Source organism: Trichosurus vulpecula, chromosome 8 (genome assembly GCF_011100635.1).
Source record: "Trichosurus vulpecula isolate mTriVul1 chromosome 8, mTriVul1.pri, whole genome shotgun sequence".
In the NCBI taxonomy this organism is placed as follows: Eukaryota; Metazoa; Chordata; class Mammalia; order Diprotodontia; family Phalangeridae; genus Trichosurus; species Trichosurus vulpecula.
This window is the reverse complement of record NC_050580.1, coordinates 116,976,159-116,997,075: the sequence shown is the minus strand read 5'-3', so window position 1 is coordinate 116,997,075 and position 20,917 is coordinate 116,976,159. Positions and strand designations below refer to the sequence as shown.

General features: G+C 40.9%; 1 protein-coding gene across 1 annotated transcript in view; it reads right to left on the bottom strand.

Moving 5' to 3' along the window:
* Positions 1-1,519: 1,519 nt before the first annotated feature.
* The window catches only part of ADAMTSL3 (ADAMTS like 3), a 563,622-nt gene continuing 544,224 nt past the window's right edge, over positions 1,520-20,917 (bottom strand). The window contains exons 25-29 of the mRNA XM_036737163.1: positions 18,242-18,428; positions 17,080-17,284; positions 16,166-16,278; positions 3,081-3,295; positions 1,520-1,707 (exon numbers count right to left, since the gene is read on the bottom strand). Of these exons, the coding sequence (XP_036593058.1) occupies positions 1,598-1,707; positions 3,081-3,295; positions 16,166-16,278; positions 17,080-17,284; positions 18,242-18,428 (830 nt within the window). The 3' untranslated portion in view covers positions 1,520-1,597. The remainder of the gene's footprint in view (positions 1,708-3,080; positions 3,296-16,165; positions 16,279-17,079; positions 17,285-18,241; positions 18,429-20,917) is intronic.

Genomic DNA, 20,917 nt, shown 5'->3' with positions numbered 1-20,917 from the left:
ACCCATTACTGATTAAAAAAAAAAGCTTGTCATCTGGAATATCCTCTCCCACACAGCCACCAAATGCTGTGCCTTCTAAGCCCTTGGGATACAGTAGTGCTCATCTCAGTTTCAGTGATGCTAAAAATCATGGCCTAGGAGACCTGTGGCTTTCCAAATTCCAATGTGCCAAGTCTATGGACTGCTCCTGTCCTTCAAGAAATCAAGAGCCAAAATGTACGTCCCCTGTTGGGCACTGAGGCAAGAAACAATGAGATGTGCTTCCTCCTCTGACTTCATCATTGATACAAACGGGTAAAATACTGTAAGTAAACGGAGCAGCTGTGGCACCTTCCTCAGACTGCCAAGACAGCCAAATGCTGAATCCTTAACTCTTTTTTTCTCTCCCAGCAAACCCACTTCCCTAACTTTTTTTTTTGGGTCAACCAGGCTTAGAATTGGCAATACATATAGGAAGATGGTAGAGAAGTCTCTTTCAATGTTAGTTTTAGAATTTATAACGTGCAAGTTTGAGTTCCTTTTTTGAGTGACAGAAGCTCAATGTATATGAAAATAACTAATGGCTTCACTATTAAGATGCCTATTTAGAATACCACTTCCTTATTATTTTGATTCAGGATTGAAAAAAATAAAATATTGAGGAATGATATTTGACACAGACTGACTGGGCCAGATAAAGCCTAGATTTCCTATTTGGTCATGTGCAAGAGAATAGTGCTTACCAAAGTGTCATTCACAGCTCTTCTAAGGAAGTGTTGAGTCTAATTCAAAGTCAGTAGAAAAAAACTAAGCAGAGCTTCCCTCTGATCATATCTCAATCTGAGTGGAAGAAGATAGGAACCAAGGCAAGCAGTGCCTCCTCTGATGAAAAAAATACAGATTTCTGCGGTGGAAAATGGCAAGACTGTCAAGAATGCTCTTTCCCATTTGGTACATAAACACTGGTTAGGGATGTGAGATGCTCTCCCACACTGTGTATCCAGCCACCAGCCAATCTTGAGAAAACTTGTCCTGAGAGTTTGCCTTATAGTCCAATCTTAAAGCCAGCTATGAAAAATGCAATCAATGACACAACCACCACCCTAATATCGACTGGCCAGAGCATCTGAAATTTCAGTACCTTGTAAATTCCAAAAAAACACTAAAAATAGGAAGTTGAGAAACAGTCATCAGTTGCTGCACTTCCCAAGTCTTCAGGATGTATTAATCTACTATCATTTCCTACAAATCACAGGAAGTGAGCAGTATTTGATGGACCGGTGATAATAGTGTTTTCCTGATTACAATCATGTGACAAGGGCCTATTCAGTTCAATGGATTATGTGCTATGGTATTTTAAAATCTGGAACAGCGACAACAACAAAAATTTTAAGTGTTAAAAGTTCACCATGGAAATGTTGATCAAGGCAAAAAAAAAAACAAACCAAAAATTGAGGAAAAAATTCCACCCTATATAATTCTAACTGTGGTGTTTCTGCATCAACATCCATTTTACTTTTAAGCCTGGAGTCTTACACTGAATACATACTTTGGAACCAGCTACATGCAAAGAACTTCCTCCTCCTCTTCATAGCAGCACCATGAACTCTGCACAGAACTATGCTTCTTGACAAGACTGGCAACACCTTTGTTTGTAGAGGTCTATCAAGCACAAGTTTAGATGTTTTACAAATGTACAGTAGTGAGTTGTGTCCTTGCATTCTCCTTCTGCAAAAATAACAATCAATTAATTAACTGTATTAAAATTTTATTTATTTTGGGCCCGAGCCTATGTTCTCATCAGCATCAGGAATTCCCAACATAGAAGCTCTCTTCAGGGATGCAGACTGGCAACAACTAATTTACAGTCTTAATCGCCTGGGAATTCTAGAGGCTAACTGACCTACTTAGGGTCAGTATGTGTCAGAAGAACGGCTTAAACATGGGTCTTCTACTATAACACACTACCTCTCAATGGGAAACATTTTCATGAACATTTTAGTTAAAGGTATTAATAGGCAATGTGTCACAATGGATAGGGAGCTAGATTTGAATCCAGAGAGACCCAGGTTCAAATTCTGTCTCTGATACATTCTGACTGTGACCCTGGGCTCAGCACTCTAGGCAACTCGCTTAAACCAAACATTTCAGAGAAGGGGTAGAACTCCATTGGATGAGGCAGTTTCTTAACCTGAGACTTCCCCAAGTCAGTGAAATCACAAGTCTGGTTCATATTCCTATCCCTATCCCTGTGTGCATTTAGTAATGTGATTCATTATTAAATAATAAATGCGTAATTGATGGATAAGCCAGACATTTAAAAACTCTAGTTCTAAAGGGTGGTATTTCTATAAACCTTTCATCTAACTAGTCAACACAGAATAAACATAATTAAAACTCTGTAGTTACTCGTCCATATGGTGGTCATTGGTACTTTCAAGTACTAAAGAAGTACTTCACCTCTGCAGTGACCTGAATTCCTGGCCTCTTTTTGGTTAAAAAAGGTCATGCTTAACGGCCACATCTTACTTCTTCGGTTGCTGCACGGAACAATTATTTATGCGGGCGCTTGCAGCAGTCTCTTCACAGCTGAAGCACCTTCTCGGTGCTGGGAATGGAGGTTTTTGGAAAGCCTGGCCATTGTTGGTAGTAAAACCAAAGATCACAGAATAACAGCAGTCAGGCCAGTGAACCAGACATGACTTGAGGGTTTATCAGGATTTTTCCTCCAAAGAGTTTGAAGTCTGGCCTGTAGCCAAAAATAGTCAATTCCCCTCATTAGATTTTAATGGAGAGGCAACAACAAGTAAATCAATAGACTGACAAGAGATACAAAAAAAGTAGACGGATGGTAGCCTTAGAGCGGAGAGGCTATAAGAAATATTGTACATTACCTTGGGAGTCCCTTATAGAGAGAAAAGCCACTACTTTCTATCATATCACTCAGATCATCTTAAACCCCAAAAGCCAACTACCATAAAAATCATATAGTAGCAAGTAGGATTCAAACCCAGAACAACTTAGTGACAAGTTGAGTCCTGGTCACATTCACTACACCATGCTGAGAAACACCATAAAAAGTACTTAAAATGGGTACATACTACCGCAGGAAGTGACATTACAGTGCTTCCAGGTCACTGGTCTCTGTCTAGAACCACAGTGGTGAACCGCCACTGGTCGACTACTATTCCGGTGTATGCATTCCACTTTCCGGGACTGAAATCCATTGCCACAGGCTGCTGTGCAGGGTCTCCAAGGGCCAGCGTGCCAATATACATCACATGGCTCAGAGGAACAGTTTCTCCTCAGGTTGGATCTAGAGGGGAAAAAAGTAGAAGAATTAGGGAGATTTGGCAGAGAAGGAAGAGTAAAGCACTTTACTTAATTTTATTTTTAATTTATGGAAGAAAACAAGCATTTTCATAACATAGTATAATAATAAAGATGATTGCACATGAAACTGAAAATCAATTTTGTACAGCTTGCTATTCCATATATATATATATATATACATATATAAAATAAAGTTATCATGTAAATTACTTTTTTCCACTCTCCCCACTCTAGAGATGGCTACCACAAATGGCTAGACACAAATAGGTATATATATGTATACATAAATGTGTACACATATATACACATACTTCTATTTATCAGTTCTTTGCTGGATGCAGATAGCATTTTCCCTCTTATGACCTTTGTAGTTAATTCAGGTATTTATACCAGTCAAAATGACTTATTTGCCCAAAGTTGTTCTTAAAAGAATATTGCTGTTACTGTATACAATGTTCCCTTCATTCTATTCATTTGCTCTTCATTATTCCACACAAGTCAATCCATCTTTTTCTAAGATTATTTTCTAAGATCATTTCTTATAGCATAGGAGTATTCCACCATGATCATATACCACAAGTTGTTCAGGCTGAAAAAAATAAGTACTTGTTGACTTACTGCCTGGTGAAAACTATTATTTATGATTGAAAGCTCTATGAACAAAAGACTATTTCAAAAATGATAGTGAAAGGCATTGAGATCATGACATATGAAAACGGCATGTTTGGCCTGGAGGAGAGAAGGGGGTTGGGGAGAGGGGAAGCCATGAAAACTGCTTTTAAACATTTGAAGAGCTGTCATGTGGGAGAGGGATTTTACATTTTCTGCCTGACCACAGATTGTGGATCCAAGAACAATGGTATGGAAAACTTCCTAATAATTAGAACTATCCAAAAATGAAATGAAATAGGGAATTGAGAGGTAATGAGTTGGGTTCCCTTTCACTAGAGATCTCTAAGCAAAAGCCAAATGACCACTTGTCAAAGATGTCACAGAAGAGGAAACTAAGACACTGAGGTTAAAGTGATTTGCCCAGGGTCACACCAATAATAAGAATCTTTGGTGAGATTTAAACTAAATATTCTCCATTCCAGGTTTACTGCCTTGGCCACTACACCATGCTGTCTCTCTAGTGTGGTCTGGGTCTGAGGGTCTCAGAGTTTTCTTTTAATTTTGACATTTGGAGATTCAAAATCTCATCTGTAAATGATACAAATTGTTTATGGGCAGCTTTGACTGTTAAGAGAACTTAAATTTCATAAATGATGCTTCAAACAGTTTGAAAACACTATTTTCAAGAAGGGATATTTCCTGGTTCTTTATCTTTGGAATGGAAAGTTACTTCTTTCTGACTAGAAAAAGGAAGTTTTGAGATTTTGCGTCAGAGTGCAGAGGTACCCTACGTGGTTGTAATTGTTCTTTCTCTGCTGCAGCCTTGTGAGGAGAGAGGATATGGGGGAGTCAGAGGGGATCAGTCTAAACCAGCCATACTTCGGCTATCCTTAGATGCCAGAAAATGAACAAAGCCCAACTCACTGATATCCAGAAGGCAAAGAAATCCAAACCCCAGGAGTAAGCTGGGGATAAAGATGGAAAATGTGCTTCTCTGAGACCGAAGCTGCGAAGTTTTCATCGAGTAATTAGGTATGGAAATGCAAATCCAACTCTATAGCAAAGACCTACCATTTTTACTGATAAGCACTAGACTTGTAATTCCAGCACGTGCCACAAGGTGGTGCCTGGGATCTAATTTTGTATGTTCGATGATCACTCGTGAGAGTAATCATTTGGCATTTCCAAATATATAATAAAGACATATCCTGAGAAAGGGATAGGTATTGGACCTTTCATTTCATTTGCATAGAGAACTCCCAGTCAAGAAAATTCTCCCCATCAATGAAGGTCAACACCTTCTCAGCAACTTTTAGAACTGCTTAGAGCCTTGAGAGATCAAGTGATTTGCCCAAGGTTACACAGCCAGTCTGTATCAGAGGAGGGGCTTAAATCCAGATCTTCCAGGCATCAAACCGGCTCTCCACCCACTGTACCACACCTCCTCTCTGGATAACTCAGAGAAAGGAAGAATTAAGGGAACATGCTATTGTTGTTTTTAAAGCATTTTCTTTATTTAAAAAAACCCACACAATTAATTAAGTGCTAAATACTTTATTTTCTAACTCATAGAAGGCACAGTTTAAAGAAATACAACACATATGGGCATTTGGTACTTTTCTTACTGAACTCAATTTTGTAGTAATTACTACAGTTTATTTTAACTGCTTCTTCCTTTTCTGAAGAAACCTTTTAACTGATACCTTTTTGGGTGTCGCTTAGTTCAAGTTTCAGGGTGGCTTGTGGACTCTTTGTTCCCCACTCTTGCTCTGCCTACTCTGAAGCTTTGAACAATCAGGGCTTGGCATCAAAACTTTCTGCTCTGAGCCAGTTCAGCCATGAAAGGCCCTTAGTCAGACTGGGTCTTCTAATCACTGCAGTCAAGATCCTCTTTGTTTGAATTTTGCTAGTTGGAGAATCAGGAAATTTGGAAGTTGGAAGAGGCCTTTGAGGTCTTTTAGGTCCACTTCCCAACCAAACGTCTCCTCTGTGTGAGGTAGCACATTTGGTGAGTGGGGAGAGCTTTCTATGGAGCTCTTTAGTCAAAGTTATCACAGACCTTCTACCCAAGTGATTCGGCTCACTGGAACGATGCAGAATCGTTTTACTTCTTCCTCCTAATGATAGCCCTTCAAATATCCTGAGATGGTTATCATGTCTCTGGCTTTCTCTTATCCAAGCAAAATATTGCATGATGTCATCCATAACCTAGATCACGTAGTTTTTCTTCTGGATTCTGTTCTATTTATTTATTCATATTCTTCTAGCAGACGACTGTACCATGGATAGAATGCTGTACTTAGAGTCAGGAAGACCAGAATTCAAATCCAGCAAACACTTAGTAGCAAGTCACTTAACCTCTGCAGAGCCTCAGGTTTCTCAACCATAAAATGAGGGTGATAATAGAACCTGTCTCCCAGGGTTGTTGTGAGGGTCAAAGGAGATGATGTATGCAAAAGTGCTTAGCACAGTACCTGGCACATAGTAGGCTCTTTCTAAATGCGAATCTCTCCCTTCTTGAAATCTGATGTCCAACCAGAACGTAATACTTCAGATGTGGTCATATCAGTGCAGAATACAGGGATCACTGCCAAGATCTGGATGCTGCCATTAAGATAGTTTGAGACAGTGTGGGCTTTTTGCGGGGGGTGAAGGCAGGGCAATTGGAGTTAAGTGACTTGCCTAAGGTCACACTAGTGTGTCAAGTGTCTGAGGCCGGATTTGAACTCAGGTCCTCCTGACTCCACAACCGGTGCTATACTCACTGTGCCACCTAGCTACCCCTCTTTTTTTTTTTTTTTAAAGCAGCCACATCATACTTTCTGTTTATGTTGAACTTGTGGTTAAATTTCTCAGGTCTTTTTCACATGAACTACTCCCAAGTTAGGTCTTTTCCCATACCATACTTGTGCCATACATACATACATACATACACACACACTATATGTATGTATGTGTGTTTTGGGGTATGTATGTGGATATATGTATATACACATATATGTGTACATATATATGCATACACACACATGTATGCATATGTGTATATGAGATTAGGAGCTATTAGAACCCTTAGTGGAGCAGGTCCAGCAGGGCAAGGTGATGTTATCACCTGAAGGCCTCGGTGACCTTGTGCATGGAGATGAACTATTTGTGGGACGCTATGCCCAGGATCTAGAGAGGTGATATTTTATTGTTACTTTTCTTACTGCTCTATATCATTAAATACTTTTTGATTTGAACTGCATCCTCTGGACCAGGAATAAAGGCAAACACATTGGTGGAGACTCATAAACTATGGGTCTGAGTTGATGCAGACCCATGAAGTATGTTGAATCTGGGGATCCAGGTGTGAGTTGGGGGGAGCCCCCAGCTGCTGCACAAATAAGATTCTTCTTGTTGGCATAAATAAATTCTTATTCATTGATTGACTGTTGGCTTCAGCCCAGAGAACATTTTGATTCTTGATTCTGCAATGCATCCTCTCGGCTTTCCCTTCTGATCTCTCAGTCAGTGCTTGTAGCATGCTACTCAAGGTTTCCATTCAAGCTGACACCAATCTTTAGAGAAGTTCACAAGCTTCCTATCATCCAGGACATATTTCTTCAGCTTATCTATTTGGGGGTAGTAGATCCTGGCAGGAATGGCCCAGATCAACCAACTAGAGAAGATAATAACCGTGGCTAACATTTATATGGTGCTTTAAGGTTTGGAAAGCCCTTTATATGCGTTAGCTCCCTTGAACCTCACAGCTTTGGAGGCTGGTACTATTATTCCCATTTTATAGACGAGAGAACAGTTTCAGAGAGTTTGAATAGCTTGCTTAGCCTCATGTAGCTAGTAAATATCTGAGGCCGAAGTCAAATTCAGGTCTCCAAGTCTAACCCTCTAGCCACTGCCCCAGGCCTAGCGCCTCTCAAAGACTAGACTTGGAGCCCTCCTCACCTCAGAACCTACTTCCATGCATGGAGGCTATACCTACTCTTACTGGAGCCAATCAGCATTTATTAGGTGCCTACTATGTGCAAGGTACTGTGCTAGGGATACAAGACAAAAATGAAAGAGTCCTTGTTCTCAAAGAGCTTACATTCATCTGAACAAAACCTCCTGAGAAAACAATGCCTCAGCATTCTATTACCAAGTGCCCACAGAGAGGCTAACTTGGACACCAAGGCTCCTGCTCAAGTAGCAAGGGTGTGCCCCTAACCCCAGTCTCTTTCAGATAATGGATGTGGAGGCCTCTTGTCTCAGAACCTAGTGTCACATGTGAAGGCAATACCTAGTCCTTCCCTACTCCAATGAACCGAGGTATGAAGTTTAGCTGACTATGAACAATGATGGGACAAAGGAACAAGGGATTCAAAGATAGAGTAGAATTAAAATATGAAGTCCTTGAGGTTCAGGACTGTTACTACTTTTTCTTTGTCTCGGCAGTGTTTAGCACAGTGCTTGGAATATATTAGGTGCTTAATAAACACCTGATGATTGTTAAATGCAGTACACAGGTATGTACGGCCAAATGTACAAGATTGTGATGGGAAGAAGGATGATGGTCTGGGAGAAGTGAAGGTCTCTCTGGGAAAAACACCTTCGCCTTCCCCCTTCCGGCACCCAGACATCAGGCCTCTCTCTGCTTGATCTCTAACCTTGTTCTCACTGCCATGACCTTGTTTGTGTTCGGAGTCTTCGATTCTAGTTCTGATTAAGAACCAAGTACATGCTAAGTGTATGAGGCATCTCTCATGCATCATTCCCTGTTTGGGGTGTCAGAAATGACACCGAGTGCAATTTTACCAATCCAAACACTCCACCGCATCAACTACAGTGATGTACTCGTAAATATTTAACAATAGGCTCTCCAAAAAAGCAGGGCAAACTTTTACATTTAATCTGCATTATTAACATTTTCTCTATCACTTTCATAGGTCTAGAAGTCAACAAAATAATAAATCAAGCCCCGATTTGTAGCATTTGATGATTTCTGTGGAGTAAATGCTCACACAGAAATTTAATAATTTACTCTCAGGAGCCAGTTTGAGCTGGCTCCATCACACTAGCCCACTACTTTCTTGGGGAATGAAGGGAGATGAATAGACTGATAAAGCCTATCCTTATCACAAGATTCTGGAGTAAGCATGGAAGTCAGCTGGTGCTTCCTCCACTTCCTCCCACTCTCTTCCCTATGATTCAGCCACTATCTGCTGAGGCTACACACAAACAAACAAAGCCCCTTAATCATTCCCTCTCTCTCTTTCCTACTTGTCTTATCCTTAGCCCTTCCCTGTCCCTATCCTTCTCTGCCTCTCCTTCCATTGTGCCTTCTGTAGCACCATCATCCCATTATTTAGTTAATCTTTCCTTCACCTTCTGCTTCTTGCTTCACACTACTTCATGGAACCTCAGCTCCCTCTGAAAGACAAGGCATTCCTGATCACCTTCTGTAGTCCTGGCTGCTTCTTCTCTCAACCTCCAGAAACTCTGAGCCAGGAAGAGAAGGAAACCTACTCTTAGCTCTTCGTGAGAACTTGAAGAACCTTTCTCTAGCACCATCACTCAGCGGCCTCTCCTTCTTTGTGGTATACTATTTGAGTAAATCATTCTTAGTGAGGTCACAAACTGGCCTCTGGATCTCTCTCTAGAATCCTTTCTGAAGAAGCTTAGTACCTGGTTCACTGGTTCAGAGTCTTCCTTTCCATCCCAACTCAAGCCCTCATACTTAGGATACTTAGAGATTTCAAGATACACACTGATATCCCCTTAGTCTCCCACTTAAAAAACTCAACTTTCATGGACTTTACTCCACTCCAGCCACAGGCCTGGCTACAACTAGATCTCACCATTACCCACAGTTGTGCTCTCTCCAGGAATTGTGAAAATCCCTTCTCATCAGGGCTATAACGGTTCCATTTCTCTGCTTTATTTCTCCTAAAGCTATTCTTTGTTGTCACAACAAATGTTGTCACAACAACATTTATCCCAGTCTATCACCTTTTCTCTCATCAAGGTTTGGTTTCTAGAGTTGATCAGATAACTGTATACTGTACTCATACAAAAGGCATTTATTATGGTTCCAGAGGAAAAAGTGAGGCTGGTGACTTTGCACAGCCTTCCCTTACTTAAATCCAATTCACTTGCATATATCATTCATATCATGGTTCTCTTTGCTTTGAAGGACAAACAACATTAAGAATTTGTTACCCACCAGGCACTGCGCTAGACCAAAGGATTAAAAAAATGACAAAAACAGTCACTACCCTCAAGGAATTTATATTCTAATTCTTCTCTATCTTTGAGTCCCTTGTTCCTATGTCCTACTGCTCTTCATAAGCCAGCTAAAGCCTATGTTTGGGTTACCCATCTCCCCCCTCCTCTATCAGTCTTCTCTGTTCCTATTCTCATGCTGCTGAATGCTGTCAGAAGAAAACACTCAACCATGCTGAGTGAAGCTACTATGTATTTACACAATGTGACTTCAGCTGAACCCTCGCTGCTGCATGACAATTCACTTATTCTTCCTTTATCGACCCTCTCCCGTTCCCTGCTACATAAAGGTTTGACTATGAGAATCCATCTATCCTTGAGCCCCCCACCCCCACCCCGACCAATGCCACCCTTCCACCACTCCCTCTCAGCAGAACTCGATTGTTTTATGGAGACAAAGCCATCCGTTGTAAGCACATCGCAGCTTGTGATATTATCAGTTATCCTTTCTGTCTTTGATATTCTCTCTTTCTTTGGCTTATGTGGTATAGCTCTCCCCTTGTCCTCCTTTTACCTGCCTAACCATTACTTCTCAGTCTCCTATGCTTCCTAAATGCGGTTATTCCCCAAGACTCTGTTCTACACCCTCTCTTCTTTCTTTAACTTCTCAGTGATCTTTGCTGCTCCCATGATTATTAACCCCACATAGATGCCTTCTAAATCTGTATACATAACTGTAATCTCTCTCCTGACCTTCAGTTCCTGTATCACTTGGTCTAGCCTGTTGGACATTTCTATCTGAATGTCCCATCAGTATCTCAAACCCAAACAGAATTCACTGTTATTCCCTTAGTCTACCCCTCCTTCGAATATGGAGCTTTTCTTTCTGTCAGTGACCTCCTAGGGGATTATGAAGAGTGGTGGAATCTCCAGGTCAAAGTATATGTTCATTTTAATGACTTTATTTGAATAATTCCAAATTGCTTTCCAGATTGGTTATACTAATTCATAGGTACACCAACAATGATTAATGTGCCTTTCTTTCCATAACACCTCCAAACATTGCCTATTTCCATCCTCTGTCAGCTTTCCTGATTTGCTGGATATTAGGTTAATTCTTTGGGTTATTTTGATTTTCATTTCTTATCATTAGTAATCTGGAGCATTCTTCTACATGGCTGTTAATAGTTAGTGATTCTTCTTTTGAGAACTCTAAATTTATATCTTTTGACCACTTCTCTATTGGGAAATAAGATGATCCTTAAATTGCCCTGACATTATAAAGTATTATATAAACATTGCTAATAAATTAAGATGAAAGAGTATTTCCAGTAGATCACTCCTACAAGAATCAATAAAATAGAAACCTGAAACTGAAAAACTGAAGACCAGATAGATCCTTGACAGTGGTTATCTCATTAGAGTTCAGTAATTTTGTTGGGTCCACTGGGCTTGTCTTTCTTTACTTCACCTCTGGGTAGCTCAAATAGTTTAGTCAGGTGAAAAGACCACTACTACCAAGGCTCAGAAGGGCCTGTAAGAAGCTGGAAGGGCATTTAGTGCTAAGGCAGCCTGAAGACTTTCAGCTTAAATAGTGGAGGCATAGACCAACTGGGAAAGAAGAGAACTCCAAGACCTGAATTCTAAGTGAGTTAGAAACAAGTGTTCTAATCAATCTAGAAGACAAGATCAATGTCAGATCTGAGTTGTAATTGTAAAAAAAAAAGCCAGTCCCAAAGGTATATGTAATAAACATGTATTAAATACTTATTGTGGAAGGCACACTGCTAGGCACTAAGGGACAATGCAGGAAAACAAAGAGAAGTTTAAGAATGCTGCTCCTCCTCAAGGTGTGTACAATCGGAGGTAGAAAACAAGACAATGTGTACAATTTAAGTATAATACAAAACAGAATATAAGATGTACAAAAGGCTTAAATTCAGAGGAGGTAGAGATCACTTTCAGGCCAGAGAGAGGTCAGGAAACACTGCATTTGGTTTTCTGGAAAGAATCTTTCCCTCATCTCATAGCTAATGCTTATACGTTTATAATATCTATCACTCTGTGAATAACTGTGCTACTCTATTTTAATAAAAAGTTATATTTTTGTAAAAGCTAAAAGGAATAATGATCGATGCTCTAGAAGTCCTGGACTACTTCAGAACTGAATCAATTGCAACAGTTATCCTGTTTTGTCACTAGATGGCGACTGTGCATTGGGTCAGCATATATAGAAAGGATTAGAAAACTGCTCCATTAAAAGGAGCAGGCATTTACAATTTTAAAAGCTAGACATATTTACATTCTCATTAGGAACAACTTTGTATAAGCAAAACACATACTGCAGTGATTAGCTCTTAATACATGCAATTACGGTTTCCTTCGGGGCAATCATCTAAGGCGTTAGGAATCTCAGTGCCAGCCTGCTTGGTCTCCTATGATACCTATCCCTCTAGTTTACAATCAGAGAAGCCAGGTGGCGCCATAGTGCACAGAGTGCCAGGCCTGAAGTCAGAAAGACTCATCTTCCTGAGTTCAAATGTGACCTCAGATACTTATTAGTCGGGTGACCATGGGAAAGTCACTTAACCCTGTTTGCCTCAGTTTCCTCATCTGTAAAATGAGCTGGAAAAGGAAATGGCAGTATCTTTGCCAAGAAAATCCCAAACGTGGTCATCACAAAGAGTCAGACAAGCAAATAACAAAAACTTACCATCTACCTGGAAACAACAGTGTCCACTTAATTAAACTTAAGTATCCCCATTGAAGCTCCTCTCTTTGAAAACAGACTGCCACAAAGTCCTGGTGGTGTTGCTTATTAGGACAAGTTCATAATTGTTTCTCAGTAAAAGCCAAGCCCCTACCTGTTCATACTAACAAGAGAATACTGTCATAGACTTAAGGTACTTTAAAAGGAAAGCTGATAGCTTAGGAAAGCCACTTGTTAAATTTTCAAGAAATCAGCAAATTCTACAAATCACAGTTTGATTTATTGTTTTGTTGATTATCTAGACTTAAGAAAGTGATGGAGAAAATGTTAACAGTGCAGATTAAACTTAAAACTGAGCCCTACTTTTTGGAGAGCTGGTTGTTTAACATTTACCAGCCTACCCCTGATTAAAAGCCATCTAAACAAATAGCCTCCTTCTAAAGATAAGGAAAATGAGGCCCAAAGGGTTTAAGTAGTTTGCTCAAAGTATATAGTAAGGAGCAGTAGGTCTTTGATTCCAAATGCAATATTCTTTTCACTCTGTCATGGTCCTTCTAATTTCTTAATACTGGCCTTGTAACTGTCTTCTTCTACTCAAATATGATCTAGGTAACTTCTCTGCTAATTAACAGAAGGGGACATGAATCCAAAGTACGAGCTGCTCTTGATTCTTGATTCCTCCAGGACCCATGTGACCCTCCAGGACCTCAAGTGCCACCCTTTGACTGGATCCAAACTTCACAGAAGTTTGAACTTGAGAACCTAGAGGCCATGTGACCTCGAGGCCGAAGGTTCCCTACACCTGAACTAGACCACATAGTCATAAACATGGAATCAAGACCTACAGCTGTGATGCTCACTATCACTTTATAGGTTTGGCTTTCCAGGTCAGTTCTAAAGAGATTACTGATTTTTCTCCTAAGAACTTTGCTTGCCTTTAAAGCAAGTTTACTGTATGGTATTAGACACTGGCGACTCTGACAAAGGAAGAGGGAAGAGCTGTGCACCTGAAAGGCTACGTGGGGACACAACAGCTCTCAACTATAGATAAGTCCCTGGGCACCTTCAGAAGTATCAAGATGTTGCCTTAATGATGGTGATTGGGAGGAGGCATGGCAGGTGAGACAGTTCCCTATTTGAATAACATTAGTGCGAAGATTCCTGGTGGTGCATGTGTGTGTATGTGAGAGAGAGAGAGAAAGAGAGAGAAAGAGAGAGCAAGAGAGAGAGAGAGAGAGAGAGAGAGAGAGAAAGTGAGAGAGTGAGAGAGAGAGAGAGAGAGAATGGATGTTATGACTATGAGTCATTGTGAGATTAGGAAAGCAGCTTTATATATGGCAGACAGAGAGTGATGAAGTATGCAGCAACTGTATATGAGTGGCTCTACCGTAGAAGAATGAACCTGGACAGGATGGGATGTGACAAGTACCAAAAGAAGTAGTCTAGTATGCACTAAAGACTGAGGAAGATGATGTGGGTGATGAAACTTAGGGTGAAGATGACTAAGGCTTTGTCCCGAGGGTGCTGAAATGCAGAGGAAACACCCTCTAAACATTACTTACAGTCCTTCAGCCATGCAAAAACAACTCAGCCTAGCACCTAGTTAACAATTAAACTAGGAAAGTGAGCAACCTCCATAGGAGATCCTCCATGGTCCAGGGTCACATTGCTGTCAAACACCACTTTCCCTCCCCTGCCACGATCCCTCCACCCCCACTGAGGAAACGGTATTGTCCTGGTGTCTCCTATTAATCTAAACTTTTCTTTAAAAAATGTCTTGAGGGAATATTTTCTACTGCTTGCCCCAGATGAAAAAAATTGAAAGTTATGGCTCTGCCTCTCACATAATGACATCACTTGGAGAGTGAGGCTGAAAAAAGTCCCAATAGATCCTGTATATTTGAACGTCACATTTCTGAAGGAGCTGTAGTTTCTAGATGGGGAAAAAGGAGTGTGGGGGAGGGGAAGGGAGCAGGCAGACCCAGAGCTCAGGGCATAAGTGAAATCAGCCTAAGTATGAGTGGGCAGATATATCACAGATCTATCACCTAGGACTGGAGAGGGAGAAGACCTTAGAAGGTATCGTACAACCCTCTCATTTCACAGAGAAGGAAATTGAGCCCCAGAGAAGTGATCTGACTAGTGCCTGGGAGAGCACCTTAGGGAATGAAGACCTGGCTAACTGAGGGGATGTTAGGAAGCTTTTCCTCAGTGATAGTTGGACTTTTACTTTGACTGCCTCAGCTCCGGGGCTGCCAATAGCCTGTATTTCTTAATGCTGCTTCTCCTCTCTTAGCTTTGCTTGCCTCTCATACATAGATAGAAGCAGGAAAAAAAATGCCATTTATTGAGCCTCTATGTTTACAAGCATAAACCCTGTAATTGTCTTTTTTGTGCATGCCCACCCAGTCAGTAGGGGATGATTTTCTACTTTCTTAACCTGAGCTCTTTACAGTCAACACTATTACTTAGAATTTGTGTCAAAGTGCAAATTGCATCCTCAGTGCTTGAAGTAACATCCTGGGCAACCCACAACAATGGGGCAGGCAGAGTGTTCACATGACAGATTTTAAAAACTCATATTTAACCAGAATACAACTGAGGTCCTTTAATAAATGCTTGTTGGCTTGAATCACATTCACTTTGAAATGGGCCTATCGAAGTGATAATTCCCACAGGGTGGTCTCTGTATCTCTTTTAATACCCAAAGAAACTGCTGTTGAAGGAATGGAGAATAATATTCTAAAAAGTGATTGTTCAGTATGAACTTTGTATTATAGAAAGATAAAGCAACTTTAAATCGCTTAAATTTCAGCCATGGTACTATAGGCTTTGGGAGCCAGAGGGCATGATTTTGAATTTCTGTTCTACCTCTTTCTACGCACACATATAACATACCCGTACATACATGCATATATGGTGTGTATATATGTATACATGTGGGAATATGCATGCATGAATATCATACATACATATAAACAGATATATATTTATACCACGCATACAAATATACATAGGTGTGTATATTTGTGTGTGTGTATATATAAGCTCTGGACGACTCCAAGTCCAGGACTCCATTCACTTTGTCCCATTGATTTCTGAAGAGAAACTCAAACTTCGAAAACTCATAAGCTATTGACTAACATTGTCAATTGATACCCATGTGACCTTGCACAGGACACCTCTCTGAACCTCAGTGTCTTCATCTGTGAAATGAAGGTGTCAGACTCGATGATCTCTCAGGTCCCTTCTAGCTCTAAACTAGGCTCCTATGACAATGATGAACTCCACCAGGGAGAAGAGATGTGATCCGTCCTGTCCCATGGCTCATACCTCTTTCTTTGATCACAGTCCAGGTCAGATACGGCTGACCCATTGGGATGCTGACAGAGCACAGGCAGACGCTGCATCTCTTGGGCACGGCCCAAACACTGTCCAGACAAACACTGAAATGGAAAAATAAGCAATGTCCTAAAAAAGGTAAAAGCAAATTAACCCTTTACTAGTGTGTTGGTTAGCTGTTTGGGCTGAGTTTATATGTGCTAGAAATTATTCAAATTACATCATACAAGGTCCACTGGGTTTCATATTAGATCAGCACTGTAGACACAATATATTTATCCCAATTGTCCCTTCTTCTTGGAGAAAAATAGATGATCACAAATATTCAATGTACAAATATACAAACAAGCAGTTTGTCTTACGAGCTGCATAGCCTTGAACTGGAAGTGGGGAAAGAGAATGGCTGGATGAAAATTTCCCTGCACAGAAGTGTCTTTACTGTTGTATCCCTTTAGAGGGGTATGTCTAAATAAAGAAGTAAATAAATACTTGTGTGATATAAATATATATTTATGTGCATATGTACGTGTTGTGTATGTATATATATAGATATACACGTGTCATATATATGTTCCCAAGCTTATATACACATGTATACACACAGCAACATGTGTGAATGTGTAATGTGTGTATATATTTATACCATATACAATTTATTCCACAATAAATATAGATATCCTTAAATACATATATGCATACACATATGTGTATGTAGACATCATACATGCATATAATTATTTACATCACATAAAAATACACATTGTATACACACATATGAATATGTGTACCTATAAGCCATAGAAGACTCCAAGCTCAACACTCTCTTCACTTTTCATTTTGTTATACTGATTTCTAAAGATGATGTGTTAACCAGACACGAAGTCATGAGGGAATGGATGGATTACCTGGCTCCCGAGCTGAACTGCCCATTCACCACAAGCTTGACCCAAACAACGTTTTCTGCCCAAAGGTCGATCTTTATGGGCACAAGCATTTGGAGACATCGCCTGCACGATGCCGCTGGCTTTTACTCGTTCACAAGTTATCTGACGATGCCGAAATCCATTACCACAGGACACAGAACATTCTGACCAGTTACTTGTCAGCCACCTAGGGAATATGAGACAAAACATTTTAGTATGGAGGCAAAGGATGCACTAGGGCTACAGAATGAAACATTACTATTTTCAGAAGAAACTCTAAGAGTATTTCGGTAACTCTAAGGGCATGAAGGGTCAAGAAATTAATTTCACTTCAAGACATGCTGGACGAACATTTACTAAATACATAGTATTGTGCTAGAAACTTAAGGCAATGCAATGACAAATAAGGTACTGGTTCCTGTCCTCAAGGAGTATCCATTCTAGTAAGAGAGACAAAGTATGTATAGAAATAACATCTGGTCCAACCCTTTTGCCAGGTGGTGAAACAAAAACCCATAGAGGTAAAGCTATTCTCCTAAGACCAAACAGATAGTTACAGTCAGTTCTAGTTCACCAGTTCCCTGAATCGTGGCAAGAACTTCTGGAAGTAGTGGATGCCCCCTCACTGGGGGTCACCAGACAAAGGATAAAGGGTAAGCTATCGGGGATGTTCCAGAAAGAATTCTTGCTCAGATATGGCCTGGACTAGATGACCTCTGAGGCCCTTTTCAACTCTAAGATGATCTGATCAGTAGGGTGGGAACAGAGAAAAGACAAAGCAAAGATGGCAGATCAAGCTTTGTTGAAATAGGCCTCTCGAGGGATCAGATGGTGAATGGTGAAAAATGAAGGCAGAAAAGTGGCTTTGGTTCTCTGAGAAATAAAAGCACCGAGATTCTCCTTTTTTATTTGAAGGAAGCTAAGCTGATGTCCACCTTAACATTCTAAAGTATCCTGCCAGTGGCCAAATTGCCTGGTAATTTCATTCTTAAATTGAGCTTTTAAAAAGACGCATATTTACATTGTGTCCTGGAGCCTATCAGTGTGGGGAGCGGGGGAGGGGGGGAGTGGGAGAGCTTCCTGAAGAGGCTCTTTAAAAGAAAGAGTGAAGACTAGAGATTAACAGACACAAGAGTAGATGCACCTTGGAGGGCAGTCTCGCCTGTTGCAGGGCTGCACCAGATTCTGTGGCTTCTGGAGGTGATCACAAAAGGTCTCATTGACTTTTTGTCTTTTTGGCGTCATGCATTGGGGTCTCTGAATGCGGCTTCCCAGGTTGCCACAGGTAGCAGAGCAGTATGTCCATTCACCAGGCTCCCAATTATATTCTGCTGAAAAAAGAAAAAGAAAAAAAATGTTGCCACAAACTCAACTTAAAAAAAACCAGTGACTGGGGGCTCCCTGTGCTATGGCTATCGGTCTCCTTTACACAATAGAGTCTTAAGGATCCATGAAAGAAAGACATCTTTCCTCCCCCTCAACAATGCAATGGGCTATTTTCAATATTATTCTCCTTCCCCTGCTTTCATGTATCTACGGAGTCAGGTGCAGGAGCCAAATGGGGCCCACTGGAAGACATCCATGTTCTATTACCACAGAATGGGAAAGAGGGACTGTGGTGAGCCAACCAGATGTCCCAGAAAAATCCCAGAAGGTGTAGCTATTAACCACTGGACCTCCTACTCAGATATCTTGTCAGAACACAGGAAGGGGGAAAAACCAGAGAGTTGCAACTTCTGTTAAAGCCACTGTCCTGGGAAGGATTTGGAGGCAAATCCCACCTTCTTAGCCAACAGCTCTCAGGATTTTAAGCATTGGACAATAGGACTCTAGGTTGGCCAAAGTCCACTGAATCAACAGAGACAATCTGGCTTATAAGGGGGCAACAGATATTAATGAGACCTCAAAAAATACAAAATTTGGGGGACTTCTAGCTCTATACAAACATGCAGCATGAATCCATTAAAAATAATGTGTATAAATCAAGGATATAATTCTTAACAGTAATCCTAAAGACACAGGCACATAAGCATTTCTACAAACAGGATGGAATGAAATCATCTCTCCTCAGGCCAGCTGGGCCTACCTTGCTTGACACAAGGCCACACAGGTTTCCCAGATCCAAACCAAGCTCAGAGAGAGGGAAAGGAAGAGGAAAGAGGAGATCGAGAAAGGCTACTGCTTGCTCCTCATTCCAGAGGAGGGAGAAAGAGATAGGGGTGGGTGGAGGGAGTGAAAGGTTGCTGGGGACTCTTCTTCCTCTCAAGAGAGAGGAGGGGAGAGAACGCTGAAAGAATGGAGCTAGAGTCCTCTGTCTACATCCTCAAGTCCTTTTTACTACTTCAGGACTAGTCAGGCCACGTTTAATTACTTCCCTTTTTCCAAAGACTCTCTATATAGTCTGCTATGCCCCACTCCCCACTCTCCTGAGTAATGGAAATAAAACCATCCTTTCTGCATTGTATGTTCTGCAATCTGAAGATTATTGTAAAGGTGTTGTGCCCTGAATAATGAGGTCCAACACATTAATAATAGAAAGTTTCTTCCTTAATCCAGTCACATGAATCACTATTGTTTCTCTCCACCCCCATCCCAACATCCTTTCTCAGAATTACTGTTCTGGCCAGAGCTAAGTGGGATCAATCAGTCAGCCAGTCAACATGAATTTGTAAAGTGCTTTCTATATACCAATGTGCCAGGCACTGGGCTAAACACTAGGGATACAAGAAAGGCAAAACTCGGTCCTCAAGGAGCTCACAATTTAATGGGGCAAGCCACAGTATATATAAAAGATGTGTACAGGGTAAACTGGATGCAATCTCAGAAGGAGGACACTGATGGGAACTAGGAAAGGATTCTTGCAGAAGGGAGGGTCTGAGCTGAGACCTGAAGGAAGCCAGGGGAGCCAGGAGGCAAAGACAAGGATTCTACAAGGCATAAGGGAGAACCAGTGAAAAGTCAGTGAGTCAGGAGACCGGAGTGTTGTATCAGAGGAGTATCTCAAAGGCCAGTGTCATTGGACTGTGGAGTACATGGAAAGAAGTCAAAGTAGAAGAAGACTGGAAAGGTAAGAAGACCAGATTGGGAAGGGCTTAAAACCCCAAAAGAGAATTTGATCTTGGAGGTAATAGGAAGGCACTAGAATTTCATAAGTAGAGGAATGAAATAGTCAGAGCTGAGCTTTAGGTAGACCACTTTGGCATTCGATTGGAGAATGTACTGGCGTGGGGAGAGACTTGAGACAAGGACACTAACCAGAAGGCTACTGCAATAGTCCAGGCAGGAGGAATTGAGGGCCTGCCAAGAAGTTAAGGGTAAGGATTTATCATTTGATAGTTACCACATTGCGGAGATAGGGTTATTTTAAGATCTATATAAAAGTGAAATTGGTCAATATCTTGTCCACTTTAATTTCTATATTCAATAGCAGTTTCTCTTAAATGAGTATTTTGATGAAAAACTATCTGCCACACCCAGAGAGGAAAGAAACAAGACAACCCATAGGACTTAAAACTCCTAATGAATTTTGTTGGTTTTCCCCCAGCAAGCAGAAGTCTCAGAGAACTGGAGAAAGGACTGTATTGCTTTGGTTCCTCTGGTTCTTGAGTTAGGGCTCTACTAGCCATCTGGGCAGTACAGGGCCGTGTAGGCTTGGATTAACTAGTTAGGGGAAGGGGAGGTCCCACACGGCTCATAGGGGTCACAGCACCAAAGATGAGTCCATAGCTTTTGCCATTTATTCAGAAGAGGTTCAACATCTGATAACCATTAGAAATGCTTCAATTTTCTAATTCCCAAGGATTCTAGGGAAGTGATTAGT